At 39.8% G+C, this 19,492-nt stretch overlaps 1 protein-coding gene across 1 annotated transcript; it reads left to right on the forward strand.

Annotated features, from left to right (window-relative positions):
- The first annotated feature begins 5,887 nt into the window (after window positions 1–5,887).
- Window positions 5,888–15,522, forward strand: si:dkey-103g5.4 (uncharacterized). The gene is made up of 19 exons (XM_055166690.1): window positions 5,888–6,092; window positions 6,161–6,304; window positions 6,638–6,754; window positions 8,961–9,131; window positions 9,224–9,381; window positions 9,456–9,596; window positions 11,521–11,656; window positions 11,765–11,916; window positions 12,028–12,153; window positions 12,304–12,493; window positions 12,592–12,669; window positions 12,841–12,966; window positions 13,275–13,313; window positions 13,402–13,509; window positions 13,878–14,038; window positions 14,288–14,374; window positions 14,853–14,999; window positions 15,066–15,227; window positions 15,332–15,522. The coding sequence occupies exons 1-19, from the start codon at window positions 5,888–5,890 to the stop codon at window positions 15,425–15,427; spliced, it is 2,544 nt and encodes an 847-aa protein (XP_055022665.1). The 3' UTR covers window positions 15,428–15,522.
- The last annotated feature ends 3,970 nt before the right edge of the window (window positions 15,523–19,492 follow it).

The raw sequence follows: 19,492 nt of genomic DNA on the forward strand, positions 1-19,492 counted from the left end.
TTTTTACACTATGTTTCTGTTTCATTGTTGTGGTTTGTGTATATTTTCTTTAATTTGATTGTCTGTCTTTCCTCAGTCCATGATGATTAAGTCATTATGAAACCTAACCAAATTGTTAATTTCAGGCTTCTACTGTCCACCGGAGGCTCCCATTGCCATTCCGTGTCCAGTGGGAACCTATGGGCCTAACTCCGGTGTTGTATTCACAAATACGTGTTTGGCATGCCCACCCCACCACTACTGCCCTAGGGCGGCCATGACTCTGCCTCTGCCCTGTGGTCCAGTTGCGCAGCAGCCTCTTTCTGGCCAGGACACCTGTGTGTGCCCAGGGGAAGGCCAAAACTTCCAGGTGCTTCCACTTGCCCCTGTCTATGAGTGTTAATGTACTGAAATATCCCATAAGTCTGTGACTGTGCAGGTTTAGTTTCAGGCCCACTTACCTACATTTGTCATGGGCTCCTCTTTGTTCCATAAACCCCAAATATGAATATACGCTCTGTGTTTTTTTAAGTGTAAGGAGGTTTGAGTTTATGTGTTTGCAGTCATGAGAGCTTTCTCATAGCCCTTTCAGAAATCCAACCCGAAACAATCTGTAGCTGCAAGCTGAAAGAGCTGAGGATCAAGTTACTGCACACCAGAGTCCAATTTCCTGTCTATTCAGTTGTCTATTGTTTTTTATTTAATTTTAGATTTTAGCAGCACATACAACTGAGGTGCTACTTTTGTGGACCAAATTTTCTGTATTATGATCTATTATTATTGTATAATTTTGGTTTGTATCATATCATTACACAGCGTATGAAGTCTTTACTTTTTAAACAGGCCAGTGATGCTCAGTGCCACTGCTCTCTGGGCTACCACCCCTCCAACGACAAAGTGTGTGTTCTGAAACTGTACGATGTGTGTCGCGATGGGAAGACACGTACACAGTATGGAGAATGTCTGGACACATATCAGTGGTCTGTCCACTGTAAGTACCAGGTGAGACATGAGGCAATGACATGTGACCAATTCAAACCATGTGAAAGGTTAATTGATATAGTCTTGTCCTTAACCCTGAAATCATTAGTGAAGTCTGAATAATCTCCTTGAACTTGCCTTTTATACTATGTATTTCAATACTGTACTTGACACAACTTGAAATCTTTTTGAATGGGCTTGATGTTTCTGTGAAAAAGTAAGAGCTGTGTACTCACAGTAAACACTCTGCGATGACATGCAAGAGTAATGAGCACAACCTAGATGTCTTTGCCCTTTCCTCCATGAACTTGACAATAATTTATCAAGTACAGGCATGTATTGGCTGTCACCCTTTTAATATTTAACCCCAAATCTCTTCCTCCTTTGGTCATCTCCAAGTAAATGTTTATGTGTATTAGTTACTGTATGGGGGTGACATTTTTCTGTAATTTAAAAATAAAATTAGTCAATGTCAACAATAAATCTAAAAAACAAACAAACAAAACTTTAGTTATTAGTGAGTAAATGTTTAAAGACTTAATATTAATATTATTAATAATATTAAGTTTATATTATTATTGGCTAAATATTCAGTAAAAAAGGACTTGACATGCCATATTGTGCAGGTTTGTCCATCAGCAGTAGACTTTGGAGGCTTTGACAGTGAGCTGGGCCTGTGTTTATGCAAAAACCCTGGTGAGAGGACCTTGTGTGGAAGCCTGTGCTGGCGCAGAGCCACAGATGATCTGAAGCTCCACTGTCAATCAAATGGAGAACTTGAACTGGTCTGGAGACATGAAAACCAGGTGACCCAAGATATTAGTTATCACAATACATATTCTGTATATGCAATTATGCTCACAATTGGGCTTATGGATTTGGCATTGTGTACAGCTTAAGCCACCTTCTTACCTTAAACAAAAGCTTGACAATACGACCTTCATTGCACCTACAGTGGGGGCTGAGCACACGCATCTCGACTGTTGCTGTGACCTATTAAAGGTAAACTGTCTCATTGTGTCCAGGTGTCGTCCATCTCAGGCAGAGTACTGCAGACACTATTCTTACATTGGGATTCCCTGGAGACTCTTCAGTGTGGCCGGCAGTTCAACATCTCACATCCAGTCTACATTGTTCAGACAACTGGTCCGCACAATTTAACTAACATGCGCTGGGTTGTTTTCTTTCCATTTCCTTTCACTGTCTAGCTCTGTTTTTATCATTTGTGGCTTATGTTCTGATTACAGAGGAAGGCTTCTTTGGCCTCCTTACTGGCCTCCCAGAAGAACTGGATCATCTCTTTCCAATAACTACACAACAAGAGACTGAGCACTTCCTGGGTTTGTCACAATGCAATGCTTTAGATGCATAATTCACATGAACATAAATTTATGATGTCTCCTGTGATGTTCCTCTTAGAAAGTGTTCTGTGGGAAGCCTCTCAAATGGGAAATAATAGTCATGGTGATAGTGCAATTAATTTTACCAGCAGCTGGGGGAACTGGAGTCAATTTAAAGAAATAGATAGGAGGCCTAAAGGAATTTTAAGCCCCACTACATGTCTCCATCTTGGAGATGTAATCTTATTCACAGTCTCTACAAATCACTATCCTGAGTATGATGTGTAAGTATATATAAGTTAAGTACTGTATCCTGTTTGGCACTAACCCCATCATTATAAACTGCATTTTAGTGATAACTTGTACAACACAAATCCAGTTTTTGACTGGGGTGCATTCAGACAACTAAAAGAAGAGCTCACTTTGTCTTGGACCCCTCCCAGCCTCTTTTCATTCATCTTTAACCAGCCTGGTGTATATGTATTTAAATTGAGCAGCCATGAACATAGGCACATGGTAAGTTTTAAGACATATAAAGTATTCAGTCACTCTAAGTAGGGAAGTATTTACATTTTTTTTCATTGTAGTATGTGCGTGTGATGCCTGCGGATGGTCAGTGTTATGAACCTGGGCCATTCTTTTCAACTATTTCTCGACATTTAAACCGAGTGGGAATTAACCGTCGACGTGGACTGTTGTTGAGGCCAGACTGGTTTGTGACTGGGGGACTGGTGTTTGGTGCTGTCATGATCCTGGGTTTATGCGTTACCCTATTGGTTAGTGTCAAACAAACAATAATATGAAGTTTTTGTTTGGGATCACACATACCAATATACTACACCATACCATACTATGTTTGATCGTAGCTTCTGTCTATACAGACAAAATGATTTCATGTTGTGTTTTGTTTAGATCCTTTTCCGTGAATATGGATGGCCTGAGAAAAAGCCAATAAAAGTGCATTTTCACTTTCTACATTTAGCCTACAATATGGATGACTATGCATCAAAGGGCTCCAGGGTGATCTCATTAAGAAAAACACATAGAAACCAACAAGCAAGGATGACAGTGGACTCCACCCCACCAGGTAGATTTACTAACCACACACATTCAATATAGGATAATTATGATTATTATTATAACACACCTCACTCATAGGCACTTGTTTATTTAATAGTGAAAATGCTGCCTGCAGTGTTGCCTGCAAATACCATACACCCCCTGGTTTATATATATACATACATATATATATACACACACACACACACACACACACATACATATATATATATATATATATATATATATATATATATATATATATATATATATATATATATATATATATATATATATATATATATATATATATATATATATAAATAAATAAATAAAATTAATTTCTTTTCTTTTATAAGAGCCTGAGACCTTGGAGGAGTTCTGGGATTATGAACACCAAGTAGACCTGGAGGCATTTAGCAGCACCACTTTCTACAGCCTCCTGCTCAAACAGAGCCTCTCTGTCACCACTCAGCTGGGACAGCTCACCACTGAGGTCTGCTTACTTAACAGATCTTACTGATTTTCAATATTTAAATTTTTAAATAGAAATGGCTATTTGTACACCTGTTTTGCCAACTAAAAGCAGTTGAAAACTGGTACAACCCACTGATACACAGCCTTAAACCTTTGTTCCACCTAATCCTCCCTCTGTCTTTCTTTTTTTCTTCTTGTGATGTTTTTCAAGAATCCTAAATATGAGACCCATTGAAACAGATTGGGTATCCAATTGGAATGTTGGGTTCTGTTACGTTCTTCCTGTTTGTCTGATAAATCTGATGATTGGACACAGTTGGACACAAAGGGTTCTAGTTACTTCCCCCAGGACAAAACAAGTGATAAAGATGTAATGGGAGAAGCCAAATATTAAGTCTGTAAAGGTGCCTGAATCACCAGTGCTAGTGAAGATCAGACTTACAGGGTTGAAGCACGCATACAATTTTATTATTAATTCTATTACTTTTTGCCTGTCTAGGTAAAGGAGTTGTACCAAGGGGTCACCATGAAACTGCAGCTGCTCCAGCCCTGCTTGATCAAAGAGGACAGAATCGGTGATAACTATGCAAAAATAATGAGGGAAGTAGAGAGGGAGGTAGGACGCCGAAAGTGTATTGGCTCCCAGCTGAGGACAGTCCTCAACAACCAATTGCAGGTTTACAACTAAGTCACAATATTATGTTATAACATTGTCAACTCAACAAGTGAGTAATATTATGTAATAAGATTGTCAACTCAACAAGTGAGTAAATGCAACATAATTCTAAATAAAAATCAATAATTGCTGTTTTTTTTTTTACACCAGGTTTTAAGGAGAGAGCAGCAGGCACAGTTGAGGGTTCAAACTACATTTACTTCTCATCTCAGAGAGAGCACCAGACTACTCTCAAAACTCTACAGTGATCACCAGACAATCTGTGAACAAACGTAAACATTTTAAAGAAGATATACTAGTCTAAATAATATACACAATTGAAAATTGATATTCTCTGTTCTAAGTTTGATCCATAGGTTGAGCTCTGTAATAGAAGGAATGGGAGACCTGCTTTCAGCAGAATGCCAGCGTCAGGGAGCATGGGGGATTCTAGGTGAAGGCACCGGGGCAAAACTGCTTTGTCCCGAAACTGGAAATGTTTTCACCAAGGAAGATATGTTTGGTAATTTTAAATATGGTAATCAACTACTTGAACGTTTATGAATAACACCATCTGCTGGTAACAGTGAGTATTACAGAAAAAATCCTTCCCTCCTTGTTGTAAAGCATCTGAATGTAACAATGTAACAAAACAAACAAGAGAATAACAATTATTTCATTAGCACAAGAAATAAATATATGAATATTATAATAATTTCTTAAGCTATCTCTGTAGATTGTGGCGCACTTTCAGGGCTTATTGCATGCTTCTTTGTCGAGTGACTGATTCATGACAAATGACAGAATGTGTTTTTCCACTGGCTTTCCCCTTTAATGCATGCTGCTCTGTCCCATAAAGTATATGGGCCAAAACATCTTTTAAAATGCTGAATTAAAAATCTAAATATTTTTTGGTTCTTTTTCAGGTTCTGATGGCTCCCTGCTTATTAGTCAAGCCCTGTGTTTTGATTCAGTGACAGGGCTCATAAGGCCAAATGCTCACAACCATATGCTGCTGAGTAGTGGTCACATTATGCCTGTGCCACCTAATTACTTTGTGCACCCACAGACTGGCAGAGTGATGCCCATAGCAGGCAATGTGGCCTATGACCCTGCCAGTTCCACTTTAGTTTACACAGTAGACTCATGTGCAGGTAACTCCATGATGGATATCAAATCTATTGTCAGTAAACCAGAATTGTTACAAATATTTATATTCACCTCATTCAACATGATGGAGAGTTTTCCTGTATTCTTCTTAGGAGACAGTGTGAAGTGGGACAGGCCTCTCCTGCCCTTTGTCCCATACCCCACTTACCACCACTCAGGACAGCCTCTGTCCAGAATCCGCCTCAGAGTGCTCCGACCCGGCCAGAGGCTACAGCTGGGGGTCCCTATGGCAGACCCTGACACAGGGGTCCCAGTGCCCATTCTCGGGGTGACCATTCACCCAGACACTGGTCTAGTGTACCCCTTAGGTGGGCTCTACATGTGCCCTGTCACTCGGCAACAACAGCCTATACAGATTGGCTGTCCAATGCTGGAGTCCCGTACAGGAAACTTGGTGCTAACTGTTGGAGTGAGTCTGGATTCAGTAACAGGTTTGTTAAGAAAATTACACAATAAAAGTATTTGTCCACGCTCTTGCATAATGTTCTTGTGTATGTAGGTGCAGTGCTGCCAGTAGGTGGTGTCTTGCTCTATGATTTCTTCATGGAGCCTCTCAGTGGGAGGATGCTCAGAGTGGGAGGTGCAACCATAAGGGCAGGACAACTGGTCCCTCATGGGGGAGGATACCAAACCTTTATAGACTGTAAGGTGCTGAACTAAACAACCAATTTCCTTTTTAAAACTGTGAGAAAAGTTTTGTATACAGAAATATCTGAACATAAACAAAGTCAATATCACAAACTGTCAAAAAAAATAATGAGAATAATACATTTCATGTAATTTCATGTCTATGCTTTTCCCAAGACAAATATCAGTATAATTCATTTTGTTTAGGTTCTGGCAGAAATGTCCAAAGTAGTAGAGTTACTTAAGCAGCTTACTGATGAATGGGCATCATGCCCAGCCACTCTACACATGCAGCCCTGTAGCAGAAGCGATAGGAGGAGTGGTCGACTGGAAACTGTTCCTTCTGTAGCTAAGGAGCTGCAGCAGGTGTGGTCAAGGAGCCTGCACTGCCACCTCCAACTCCAAACTCGACTGGAGATGTTGCTGGACTGGTCCGAAGGTCTTGAGCGTGATGGAGGGGCTTGTGGTGAGAGAACATACAGATGGAGGAAATTGTGCTATCTTTTACATTTACTTGGCTTTTATGAAACTAATAGATTATAGACTACATTTACCCATTCCCAGTGTACACTATATATATATATATATATATATATATATATATATATATATATATATATATATATATATACACACACATATATATATATACATATATATATATATTAGTGCTGTCATGCGATTAAAAAAATGTAGAGATTAATTAATTATGATCTGTAATTAATTAATCTAATTAATCTCTTTTTAATCTCACCTAAAAAATGCTGAGAAAAGCCTTCAATTTGAGGTATTTTCATTTAAATTCATTATTACATTATTGTGGCAGATCAAAAGACTGATATAGAACAAAAAAAAGTGACTTTATAAAGTCATTTATTGTTTAACAAATCTCTCCAGATTGGTTGTTGAGCCCAAGTCTCCATGAATAAGAAACTGTTTGCTGTAAAGTAGCAAAGGCTAGAAAATCTGAACATAATAACTTTTGTCTACTTAAAGACAATAAAAAGTCCAGTCTTTCCTTAACCATATTAAAAATATTATTGATAGAGAAATGCTTTATATATGAAATCACTGGTTTTAGTCCTTGTTTTAGTCCTGGTTTAAACCTGCTTTAGTCCTACTTTAGTCCTAGTTTAGTCCTGGAATGGGTTAGTCCTGGTTTTAGTCCTGGTGTTAGTTCTGGTTTAGTCCTGGTTTAGTCCTGGTTTAGACCTGGTTTCGACCTGGTTTTAGTTCTGGTTTTAGTCCTGGTTTTAGTCCTGGTTTAGTCCTGGTTTAGACCTGGTTTAGTCCTGGTTTAGTCCTGGACTGGGTTAGTCCCGGTTTTAGTCTTGGTGTTAGTTCTGGTTTAGAGGCGCACAGGAGGAAGCGCAAAAACGTGCGCGGCGCACGAGAGCACGTCGGTGTCCGCGCAGTAACTACGGAAAGAAACGTGGTTTGCGCGTTCTCAGGTTAATGACGATGATGAAGGTGTGTGTTTGTTTGTGTTTGTGTGTGTTTGTGTGTGTGTGTTTGTGTGTGCGTGTCCCCTCATGTGGCAGGTCACTATAGGACAGTAGTGCAGACATCATGAGCCTATGCAGGTTGTTTTCACCAGTGACATTTAAGTTGTAGGCGATTTTATATTTGTTATTTTCTTTTATATTTCACGTCGGGAGAATAATTTCCAAGACATGAATGTGTTTTTACCTGTGCACTGCTGACTCTGTTCTACTGGCTCTTCGACCTCGTCCATTGTGCGACTGACGCCGCCAACGTGAACATGACGTTTACATCGCTCTTACTGCGCACGTTTTGTGTGGGTTTCCGGCAATGAGTGGAATTACCGAAATAAAAAAAATTATAAATGTGTTTTTTTTGTGTGTGTGTTGTTGTCCCAACAACACATAAAAACAGATTTTATAATAAAGCAACACGCATACAGAAACAGTAAAGTTAGAGATTAAAAATGAGATTAACGCGATTAAAAAATATAACGTGCTAAATATGACTGTAATTAATTAATCGCAATTAACGCGATAATGTGACACCCCTAATATATATATATATATATATATATATATATATATATATATATATATATATATATATATATATATGTAGCTGTATAAATGAGCTTCCAACAGTCATCTGTATTCTGTGCTGGGCCTTTACGCAAGCATTATCCTAAAAGGGAAAAGTCTATTATTTTCTCAGTTTATATTATCACTTTAAACTCCACCTGAATCTCCCTAGCCCGACATAAATCTATTCATAAAATTTGTCTGAGAGTTGTTTCTCTTTTTCTTATCTGTTTAGTTTCTTATTGGATTTGTGAGGAAAAATATGAAAGGTCTAATTTTAGGGAAAGGGCATATAATTTGTTAAAATAAATCAGTCTTTGGCAAAGTTTCTGCCCTTTTTATCTAAACGGGACAATGTTGCCCTGAGGTGTTTAACGCAGTACTGGGCGAAGTAAAATGCACAAGTGACTTATATAGTTTGTGATGCTAAGAGGTCATGAGAAAGGTTTCATTTGATTAAGAAGAAAGATATGTTCCCACTTTCTACCTGACCTTTTATTTCTAAGATCACCCCCCAAAATGCACCCTTATCTCTCAGACAGAAGCAGTCTAGTTATTTTGTATATTTAACCACAGTTTAAGACTTTTAACTTTTGCTCTTCTTTACAGGAGAGATGCCTCTCACTGGTTCAAATGTGTGTCTTCCTGCTCTTGTGGGAATGGAGTATCCAGACCCAGGTGGTTCAGGCCTCAGTGTGCCTGTTCTGGGATGTCAATCCAATCCTGTCTCTGGGATTAGACTTCCACTGGCGGGAACTATGCAAGACGCAGATGGAAAGGGTAAACAAGATTCACGTTAATGTTCAGATTATGTAACATGGTGCAATTGTTCATCCAAAATATAGAGAAGACACAACAGTCTGTGTCGACAGGTGTTGAAGCAATTCGTTATGGCAGTCAGACTGTGGATCCCGTCACAGGGATTGTGGCGCCAGTAGTCGGAGCCAGACTGGATATGTCCAACAAGACTGTGGTCCCTCTAACTGCCTCCTATTGGCTTACTATGACTGAGCAAACTGACAGCATTCAAGTAAACAATTAAATGTATGTTTACACTCACAGTATAACCTGGAAAGTGATGTCTTCAGTCTTGCACTGTTGTAGATGGAGGGGCTGCAGAAAGAGTTATGTGCTCGGAACACATACTGGCAACAGCAGAGGCTCAAGGAGGAGGACATTCTTTCTGATCTGGACTCATCACTTTTCCAGTTTGTCTTCACAGTCTCTGATACACAGTCTTATCAGGTCAGTGGTGTGGCACACAGCATAAAGCTTGCAGGACACAATATTATTGTTGCTTCACAATATAAGAGGACCTACAGTATATTACACCCAAAAGTGAGTAATTGCACACATTAATAAATTTTTTCCCTTCAAATAAATACTTTAAATTTTAGCTTACTGATTTTAACCAATTTTATTATGTGTTGTGGAAACAAAAATATGTATCTCTTGATGATAAATAATTTATCAATTAGCAAAGCCTACAAAGATTTATTCTTGTTACAGCAGATAAGTCTCCTCTCTCCATCTCCCCCTAGAGCAGGGGTGCTTATTCCAGTCGATCGCCAAGGTTGTGTGGGTAGATCGCCGTGTCTCGTCTCGGACTCGCGTTTGGACTCGGTCTTGTCTCTCACTCAAGGTCTGACACTCAACAAGTGCGATCATATTTCATTATGATCACATGTTGGTAATAAACTTGTAGCGGGGTGCAGGAGCATGTGGGGCGTCTCAGTGCAGCCTGTGCGCTCAGTGCAGCCCGCGGAGACTCTACGGCACATCACACGTACATACACACGTTCCCTATGCACGGCTCGTCTGCAACAGCGTGTGCCCTCGTGTACCAGCGTGCATCACAGGGCAGGTTAAACTTCCTAAACATCCTACTTGTCCATCTGCCTCACGTCAGCACGCCGCCCCCTCGCCTTTCCACGCTCTCGCTCCTTCCTGCGTACAGCGAACACAAGCCCCTTCCACAGTGCGGCTGATTAGAAGAGCAAGATGAAACATGAAGCAAAAACCAGTCTAAATTTGTGTTACAGTGTTAGCACAAAGCAGGCCTACAGCATAGAGCAGACCTACAGAACAGACCTACTGCCACATTTGGCTGAAGTTTACCTAACACAAGTGCACAAATGCATCTGTGTTTGCCACGATGTGCGTTTGGTTTGGTAAACGTGCAGAGGCTGGTAAATATCACTGCAAAACCAGAAAAGAATGCAACTCCAGTTTGGAACTTTAAAAAATCTTACCTACTTCCTTCACTTTTTCCACAGTTTTGTGTAAAGTGCCAGAGGAAGTTCTCTTAAAGAAGGGCTGCTCAAACTGTGGGTGAGGGTCCAAAAAAGGGGCACAGAGTGTTTCAGTGCAGTTTGCTTGGCTTTGTATTAGGTAGATCTTTATGACTTGGTCATTTTGTAAGTAGCCCGCACGCTGAAAAAGTGTGAGCACCCCTGCCCTAGAGCATCTGGACGTATTTATCATAGACTGTATAAAGAAGTGGAATAAGCAAGTGTGCTGTCACCCATGACAAGTGTGCCACTCAAATGAAGCTCACAATGCAAATGGTTATAGGAGAGAATTTGGAGGCAGGGTCCATATTATTAATAGGATTTTTTGATGGCCAAAACAGCAAAAAACAAAAAAACACCAAGACCATTAGAGCGAGTTAATACAGACATTTTAAGACCAAAATGATGAGGTTCACAGCAGCAGTTACAGAAGGGAGACAGTATTCCAATGTAAGTCAACGGCAGCCAGGGTCAGAAGGAGCCGGAAGAGCCAGCATGTCCAACTTCCTATTTGGAATGCAGCAGCTAGTGCGTTAGTTGTGTCCATATTTATAGAAAAATACATACATATCAAAGCAGAGTGACTTTTGTTTCACAGACTTGTGCTATTAATGCTTCAATGAGAAACATTAAGAAAACATGAGAAAAATTATTGAAGGGATTTGAACAGAATACAGGGCATGTGTGCAGTGGAGGTATACAAAAAGTATATCATCAAGGAAAAACAACATGAACCACTTTGGAGATAAAAGATGACAGGTATCAACTTGTTGCTCAAGTTTGGAGTTTAGGGCTAAATAGGAGTGGCTTTACATGTCAATGAAAAGCCTCCTTTATTTAGTCTCTATAGTAACAGTATGTCTATGTTCTGTGTGCAGTGGTCAGTGAGACCTTTGAGAGAGGCTGCTCTGGAGATACAGGAGTCATCACAGGCTGAAATCCAAAGGAGAACAGCAGTGTGCGGCCAGTTGGCTCTAATCTTGCCTGCACATGTACTACACATCCTGACATTGGGTGAGAAGCTCTAAACAAAACAGGTTTTAACCTACCTGCTCTCTCATGATTTTTTTGGAGCATTTTTCTGTTGTTGTTTAGTAAATAATTGCAGTTTTGTGTGCACAGGTGATGAGGAGGAGTGGCATCAGCATTGTGCTTGGCAGTCTGAACTTTTATGTGGCCTTGAAAAGCTGGATGTGTGTATGGCTCAACTACAAAAAGAGCATGAAAGATACACAGCACATGAAAATGAATGGACAATGTCTCAGACTTCATTGGTACAGGAACTATTTTCCTTCATTATTCTATCAGCTCACTATGTTATCTCAGAGCAGAGTTGACACATGCTGTGTAAAACTAAATGTCTACATGTGTATTCTTTCTGGCAGGACAGACAGCTGAGACTGCGAGAGGTGCAGGAGCAATGCTGTGCCAAGCAAGCTGAGCTGGATACTGCTGTTAATGCGCTGCATGTTGCCAGGCTCCTATCTCAACTTAGTGCCGACACCGCTCAGGTTTGCACCGCCATAATCATTAGTCAGTCCAAACAACAGCATAAGACACACTGTAAGAGGGCTTTGTTAAAACATTATATTAGCTTTTGATACATTTGATAGTTTCTCCCTTATTTTCTACAGTAATATTGAAATAATTCTTGTTTCTAGGCCGTGCTAACTGGACATTTTTGGTACAAACAGTATGGCTTGATTGAGTTTGGTGGACACATAGAAGCAGTAAATGTCATGGCTCTACTCCGGGAGAAAGCTCTGCCTTTGCTGGAGAGGCTCAACCAGCTTCTGCAAGATAAACATTACTCTGGCTTATCTCTTAACCCTTACAATCACAAACTGTCTGGTATGGTCCATCAGCTATTTCCACTGTCTATATAAAAGATGTATTTGTTTGGAAGAGCACTGACAATAGAAGAAATGAATTATTTTTTTAATTATCAGATTTGCAAACAAAACAGGGCTATGGTATGGAGGTGGCGTCAAGAGTTTGGACAGAGTCAGTGCCTGCTGTAGTGCAAGGTATGTCCAAATACCAACCTTGTGATAACATACCTATAAATATACACTAGGTTAGTGTGCATGTTCACACATAACACATCTATAGTTAAAAACAGGACAACTGTTGAGATACATTGAACAGTATTTTCCTCCAGTGGACAAATAACTATAAATGACAATGTGTTTGAACAGCCAATTCTACTCAGTCTCTGAGAGAACCTGGCAAAACTCAATCACAAGACACCGGTTTGGAGATGAGTTCTGGCCCCACCCACCCCTCACAGAGACACACTTTATCTTCAAGGCTTCAGTCACAAGGTAATGTTAAGACAGTCACTCAGCAGAAACACAGGATGTAACTCGAATGACATTTAATCTGATTGACATATTTTTTATATCATTGTGTCCTTGGGCAAGACACATTCATTGTTTGTACAAATGTGGTGCATGTACATCCTGTTTTCCTGCAGAAAAAGGCATTTATAGAATGTTACTGACCCCAGGAAGAATAGTTGCTGTTCTTCAGTAGCTAATGGGGATCTAAATAAAAAACAAACAAACACATCGTACAAGACCCACACATAATATAATCATATATTTATTTATTTCAATTTCTTTTTTTATAGAGAGCCAAATCTTGAAAGAACAAGTCAAAAAGATCTCAGGTCCGTTTTGAAACTAGTTTAGTCCACACATCCTGTAGGCAGGACATGTGTTGACTTTTCTGTATTTTTCCTTTTCTCTGTGACCCAGAGGAGGAGTGGGGCAGACTGTTGGAGCAATCCCCCCTCTTTCAAATGCTGAAGGGGGTAGAGCTCCAAATTAAGACCTGGGCCAGCCTAGTAAGAGGAGACCAACACGGTGGGTTGGACATTGTTGTCTAATTATGTTTAATCACTAGCATACCAAAGATCTCTGTTACAACCACTAACATAAACTGAAAGAGTTCTTTTGTCAAACATGCAGCATAGGAGGCTCCAAAGTTAGACATTTCACAAAAACACCTCTTGCAGATAATACCAAAACTCACAACTTAAGCTTTAGGTATTTGTTTTCACTTGCTCTTGAATCTTTTTTAACTTCAGAGAGCTTCAACAAAGTCCAGATGGTAGACGTTTCCCTGAGTTTAGATAAATGGCTTTCATTGTCCAGTCTCATTGTGCAATAATACACTTATGAAAAACAGACAAAAGCTTAATTTTAATTATGTATTTGATTTTGTTGTACAGAAAAGGGTAAAAGGGAAAAGGGCTTTGTGGACGTCCTAGATGCCCAGTGGGAATGTGAAGGAGAGCTGATCCCTTTGTGTACTTCAAACCTTAACCCTAGAGAATATTTAGTTTATCAGCATGGACTCTTTCTCATGCAAACCTTGAACAATCTACAACTGGTTAGTTCCATTTTTTTTTTTTTATTTAAAATGTATCTTACTTTGCATAAAGGATTGCATATGATTACTCAAATACATGTTATCATACATGTTATGGTAACTTGCTCTACATGGTTTCTAATGGTAGATATCCCAAAAGATTTTCTTATGTTGTATTATCTGTCATTGTAACAATGAAGTGTATTTTTTTTCAGTTGGGCTTTATTGAAAGTTTTCATCTTATATTAAAACAGCTTGTGGTTTTCACAGACACCTGTGGTTACCCTGCAAATAACAAGCAGTCTTCCTGCCAACAACTACATCAACAATGCTTTCAGAAACTCTTTCTTTTACCAGGTATTTTGTCTAAAAACACTAGTAAGTGACAACTGACGTAGTTAAAACCAGCTATATTGCAAGTTTGAAAACAACTATCTGTGTACAGCATGCTGTTTTTGACCAACACCATCAGATTAGTTATGTAAATTTTCTTCAGGTGGTACACAGATGTTAACTCATTCACCCCTTCCCCCTCTATATGCCATGTGTATATGTCGTTTAACACTACTCGGTGTTAATACAAAGCATAAGTAAGTTTTCAGGGAACATGTAAAAGTGAAGGGCCTCATTTATATTGTGCTTTTCTATCCCCACTGCACACTCAAAACCCTTCACATCAAGGAAACAGTCATCTACACAGATACAATGACAAAATGTCAGGAATGGTAATCAAACTGTGGGTGAATGCTCTGTTATCTGAGCTGCTGTCAGCCAAAATGTATGCAGACCTATTTTACTGTTTCAAACCTCACTTTGTGAACATGCACTATGGCAGGAAGCGGAGAAGATACTGTTTGTTCGTCGGCAGAGGTTACAGTCAGTTGGGGGTTTTTCACTGCTGCTCCTCCACAGTCTCTGCCACATCAGACTGAAGGACATGACCTCAGATTCCAGTCCAGCCTTCCAGAGACTTTTCTTCAAGGTACAGTGCAGCACAAGTGAACTCCATCTTTACTAAGTGTAACAGCTCTGCTGTCCTCCTGTGCAGGTCCTTCAAGCAGCCCTTGGGGAGCTGTTTCAGGCCCATCTAAGTGCGCACCCCTTACGGTTGCACAAAGGGGCCCATTCAGGGGATTTCAATGGAATACTGTGGGAATCTCATGCTGACTCTTTACAGCACAATCCATGCAGAAGCTTGATATCACAAGATGTAAGTCATGAATGCCTTTTTGTGTGTCTATATTTGTCCCATGTTGATTGATTTGACACATGATTTAGTTGCCATTTGTTTTGGTTTTTATTGGCCTATCACAGGAAGTTACCAGATTGCAAAGGAAACACTATGACACCTCAGTCTTCACACAACTTGAAGAACAGTTAAAACACCGAAGGCTGCCTACTACAGAGTAAATTTTTTTCCACTTTTCACACTTGCAAATCATAGAAATTGGTCTCATTTTGTCCATTTATGCTTATTTACCAATAAAATGAAGCAAACATGTCCATTTTCTTTCTTATTTATTTAACAAACCATTATATGACAATTAGTTCATAAAAATATCAGTCATAAGTGTAAAAAAATAACTTGTTATTTTTATGACAATTAGTTCATAAAAATATCAGTCATAAGTGTAAAAAAAATTACTTGTTATTTTATACAAAAATAATACTGGTAATACAATTGAATATAAGTGCCTAAAGGTATAGGATTAGACATAGTCTTTAAAATGGATGTGAATGCATTTAAAAGAAAAAAACAAACAAAAAACAAAAAAAGACACTCAATAGTTTCCCTGGCCGAGAACTTTAAGTGTGATGAAGATGATCAGAAGGATAATTCCACACACAAGGCCAACCACGTTCAGGATTTTTGCTGTCCTGGATGCGTCTTCAGCGTTAATTTGGTCACCCACAGCATTTGCATTCTGTGCCTACAAACAGGATTCACATGCATTTACTTAGTGTTCAGTGTGACCAAGAAAAAAATAAATAAATTAAATTAAATTAATAAATAAGAAAAATAAAATAAATAAGTCATTAACACAATAGTTGGTGACGATCTACATTACAACTGTAGTTTGTTAAAGTGGTCCATCTTACCCTGCAAGAGCAAACGATTGCTGCAATCCCCAGCGGCAAACAGCAACATAAGGTGTTGAAAATAGACCATCCGAGATAGGACGGGACGACGCCGCGCATTTGACCCGTTTCCATTGTAGAAGTCTTCTCTTACCACGGTGTTTGCTCTACCCTTGGATAACTTAGGTGAAAAAATTGAAGTTAGGTGGGGGAAGATGGTAATGCCTTTATGTCTAAGGGGCGTTGCTGTTGCTGGGCGCTCCTGCTCCTCCCTGTTACAGACAAACAAGTTGTAGAGCCGAGATAGAGCATGTTCATAACTGACTGTGGTAATGTTATGTAGGCCTACTACAAATACAGGATTTGTTCTCATATAAATCTCCTTTCCTTGAGACAAACTGTTAAAGACTGGGACAGCTAAGACCAAAAAAGTGTCCAATTGTTCAGAATCAGAATTTATTTGTCATTTCAGTTAAAAATACACAGAAACGAAACACTGCACTCAGGTCCAGCTCAACAGCAGCATAAATAATAATTAAAGCTGCGCGCGGCGATGATGGCCCTCGCCCCGGCGTGCACTCCCCTCTCACGCGACCGCCGGGGACTTGCGACCGCCCCGACAAGCCACTCTCTCCTCCCGACACCGCCCAGGATGACAGCTCATCCATTAGACACATTACATAATACAGTCCCTGATAAAAGTCTTGTCGCTTATCCATTTTGTAGAAACAAAAGCTTATAACCTGACTTTAAATTAATCGATTGGTTTTAGAAATGTCTCATATGAAAGTTAAAACCCTCCCAAATTATGTTCAATGTACTAAAATAAATTTGCTTCACTGAAGAAAGATTGATCATTTAATGAACACAGAAAGGTCAGATTTTGGCAAGACAAAAGTCTTGTCTCCTTGTCATATGATGCACCCAATCCTAGATTACAGCCTCACCTGTGATCAGTTACTGATCAATAAATTAGTGGGTGTGTATAAAAAGAACCCCAGACCCACACAGACCTTCACATCAACTGCAACTTGACCTCTGACAATATGCCTAATAGCCACCCTGAGACCAAAGCGTTAATTGTCAAGAGGCTGAAGACCAGATCCACTGCTGAGGTGGCTGACACCTTCAATGTGTCAAGTACAAAGAATAAGAAAAAGATCTGAAATGACTGGAGATGCAAGCCGAGGTCCAGCAGACCCCACAAGACAACTGCTCGGGAGGACCGTTTGTTGATTCGAAAATCCAAGGCCAGCCCCTTTTCCACTGCAGCAGAGCTCCACCAGGCCTGGTCACCTCAAGTCCCTGTGTCAACCAGAACACTTTGTAGAATTCTGTCTCGAAATGGCCTCCATGGTCGAATCAGTGCACAGAAACCAGCACTAAACAAAAGGCAATTCAAAAAACGTGTGGCATTTGCCAAGGCCCACAGCCTGCTAAAAGGATGGACACTGGAAAAGTGGCAGAAGGTGGATTTCTCAGATGAATCCTCGGTCGAATTACATCACAGCCGCCGCAAATATTGCAGGAGACCTACTGGAGCCCGCATGGATCCAAGATTCACCCAGAAAACAGTTACGTTTGGGGGCAGAAAAATCCTGGTTTGGGGTTCCATCCAGTATGGGGGTGTGTGAGACATTTGCAGGGTGGAAGGCAATATCAATAGCCTAAAATATCAATACATACTAGCTACCTCTTACATTCCCAACCATAAAAGGGGCCAAATTTTGCAGCAGGATGGTGCTCCATCGCATACTTCTATCTCTGCATCAAAGTTTCTCAAGGCGAAGAAGATCAAGGTGCTCCAGGACTGGCCAGCCCAGTCACCAGACATGAACATCATTGAGCATGTCTGGGGTAGAATGAAAGAGGAAGCATGGAAGGCAAAACCAAAGAATCTTGATGAACTCTGGGAGGCATGTAAGACTGCTTTCTTTGCTATTCCTGATGACTTCATCAACAAATTGTATGAATCATTGTCGAACCGTATGGATGCAGTCCTTCAAGCTCTTGGAAGTCATACAAGATATTAAATATGGATCTCACAGCACCACTACTTAATTCACTGACGTTATGCAACATATTTTTGTATTTTAAGTAAATTATTTGTTCAATTTTCTGTAGGCGACAAAACTTTTGTCTTGCCAAAATCTGACCTTTCTGTGTTCATTAAATGATCAATCTTTCTTCAGTGAAGCAAATTTATTTTAGTACATTGAACATAATTTGGGAGGGTTTTAACTTTCATATGAGACATTTCTAAAACCAATCGATTAATTTAAAGTCAGGTTATAAGCTTTTGTTTCTACAAAATGGATAAGCGATAAGACTTTTGTCAGGGACTGTACACCTTTAAATATTTTTAGGAGTCATTGCGCCCCTGCTGGCCAACAGTGGAAAATGCATGATGTCTGTTATTTATTTTTTGCTCATAATCATGCATAGAATCCGTCCGTAATAGACTTTCTGACTTGTTATCATGCATAGAGTTTAATCCCCGAATTTGGTACAAATCCGATAATGTTGACGTTTCATGTCTATCCTAGGGGGCGCTATAGAGTTCACTTTTCATATACTTTATAGTGTATTATATTCAGGCCGTGATCAGGCATTAGTGATTCAAATTTCAGCACGATCGGACAAAGCCTGTGTGTGTAATAATTTTTTAACTATTTTTTGTTGGAGTCCTTGCGCCCCTGCTGGCCAATGGTGGAAAATGCATCATGTCCGTAATAAACTTTTTTGCTTGTAATCATACATAGAATTTATGCCCCGAATTTGGTACATATCCGATAATGTTGACGTTTCATGTCTATGCTAGGGGCGCTATAGGGATCACTTTTATTAGATTTCATATTTCATTACATTCAGGCCTGGATTTGAATTTGAGCTCTCTAGGCCAATGCCTGTGGCCGTGACAGGTCACCAAAGAAACAGGAAATGAAGGCGTTTTTCGCCGGCGTGCTACGGGCGAACCGTAAGGAGTTTTCCAAAAAAAGGTGAACATTTCTGTGAGTTCACATTTCCCTGTGACAAACTTTGCCTGTCCTCACTCCCATAGGGGTCCAATTCTAGGCGGCGCTGATGAGTCGGGTCAATTTGGTCACTGTCGTGATTTTTCGCCGGACTGGTCGATCTGATACTCGGTTTGGGGACTTTTCGTCCATGTTCAGGGGGTCAAAAATGCGATTCAGTGTGGGGAAAAAGAATAAAAAGAAACTGAGGAAGAACAATAGCCCTCGCCAGTTACTTCGTTACTGGCTTGGGCCAATAATATAGTTTAAAATATTGTATGCCAAATACAGTAGTCATTCACTTTTATGGTACAAGCATTAAACTTCGCCAGATTATTAAAATCCCTAGGACCAAGATTTCTGGATATGGAAACAAGCATAA

The sequence above is a fragment of the Boleophthalmus pectinirostris genome, unplaced genomic scaffold (genome assembly GCF_026225935.1).
Source record: "Boleophthalmus pectinirostris isolate CB_2022bp ecotype Guang Dong unplaced genomic scaffold, ASM2622593v1 HiC_scaffold_9, whole genome shotgun sequence".
Classification (NCBI taxonomy): domain Eukaryota; kingdom Metazoa; phylum Chordata; class Actinopteri; order Gobiiformes; family Gobiidae; genus Boleophthalmus; species Boleophthalmus pectinirostris.

What these genes read in the sequence shown, in the direction of transcription:
- si:dkey-103g5.4 (XM_055166690.1), top strand. Translation starts at nt 5,888, where the DNA reads ATGGCAGACCCTGACACAGGGGTCCCAGTGCCCATTCTCGGGGTGACC. An exon ending in CAATGTCTCAGACTTCATTG is followed by an intron (nt 11,917 to 12,027) that starts GTACAGGAACTA and finishes TCTTTCTGGCAG; the next exon opens with GACAGACAGCTGAGACTGCG. An exon ending in CCTTGAACAATCTACAACTG is followed by an intron (nt 14,039 to 14,287) that starts GTTAGTTCCATT and finishes TGGTTTTCACAG; the next exon opens with ACACCTGTGGTTACCCTGCA.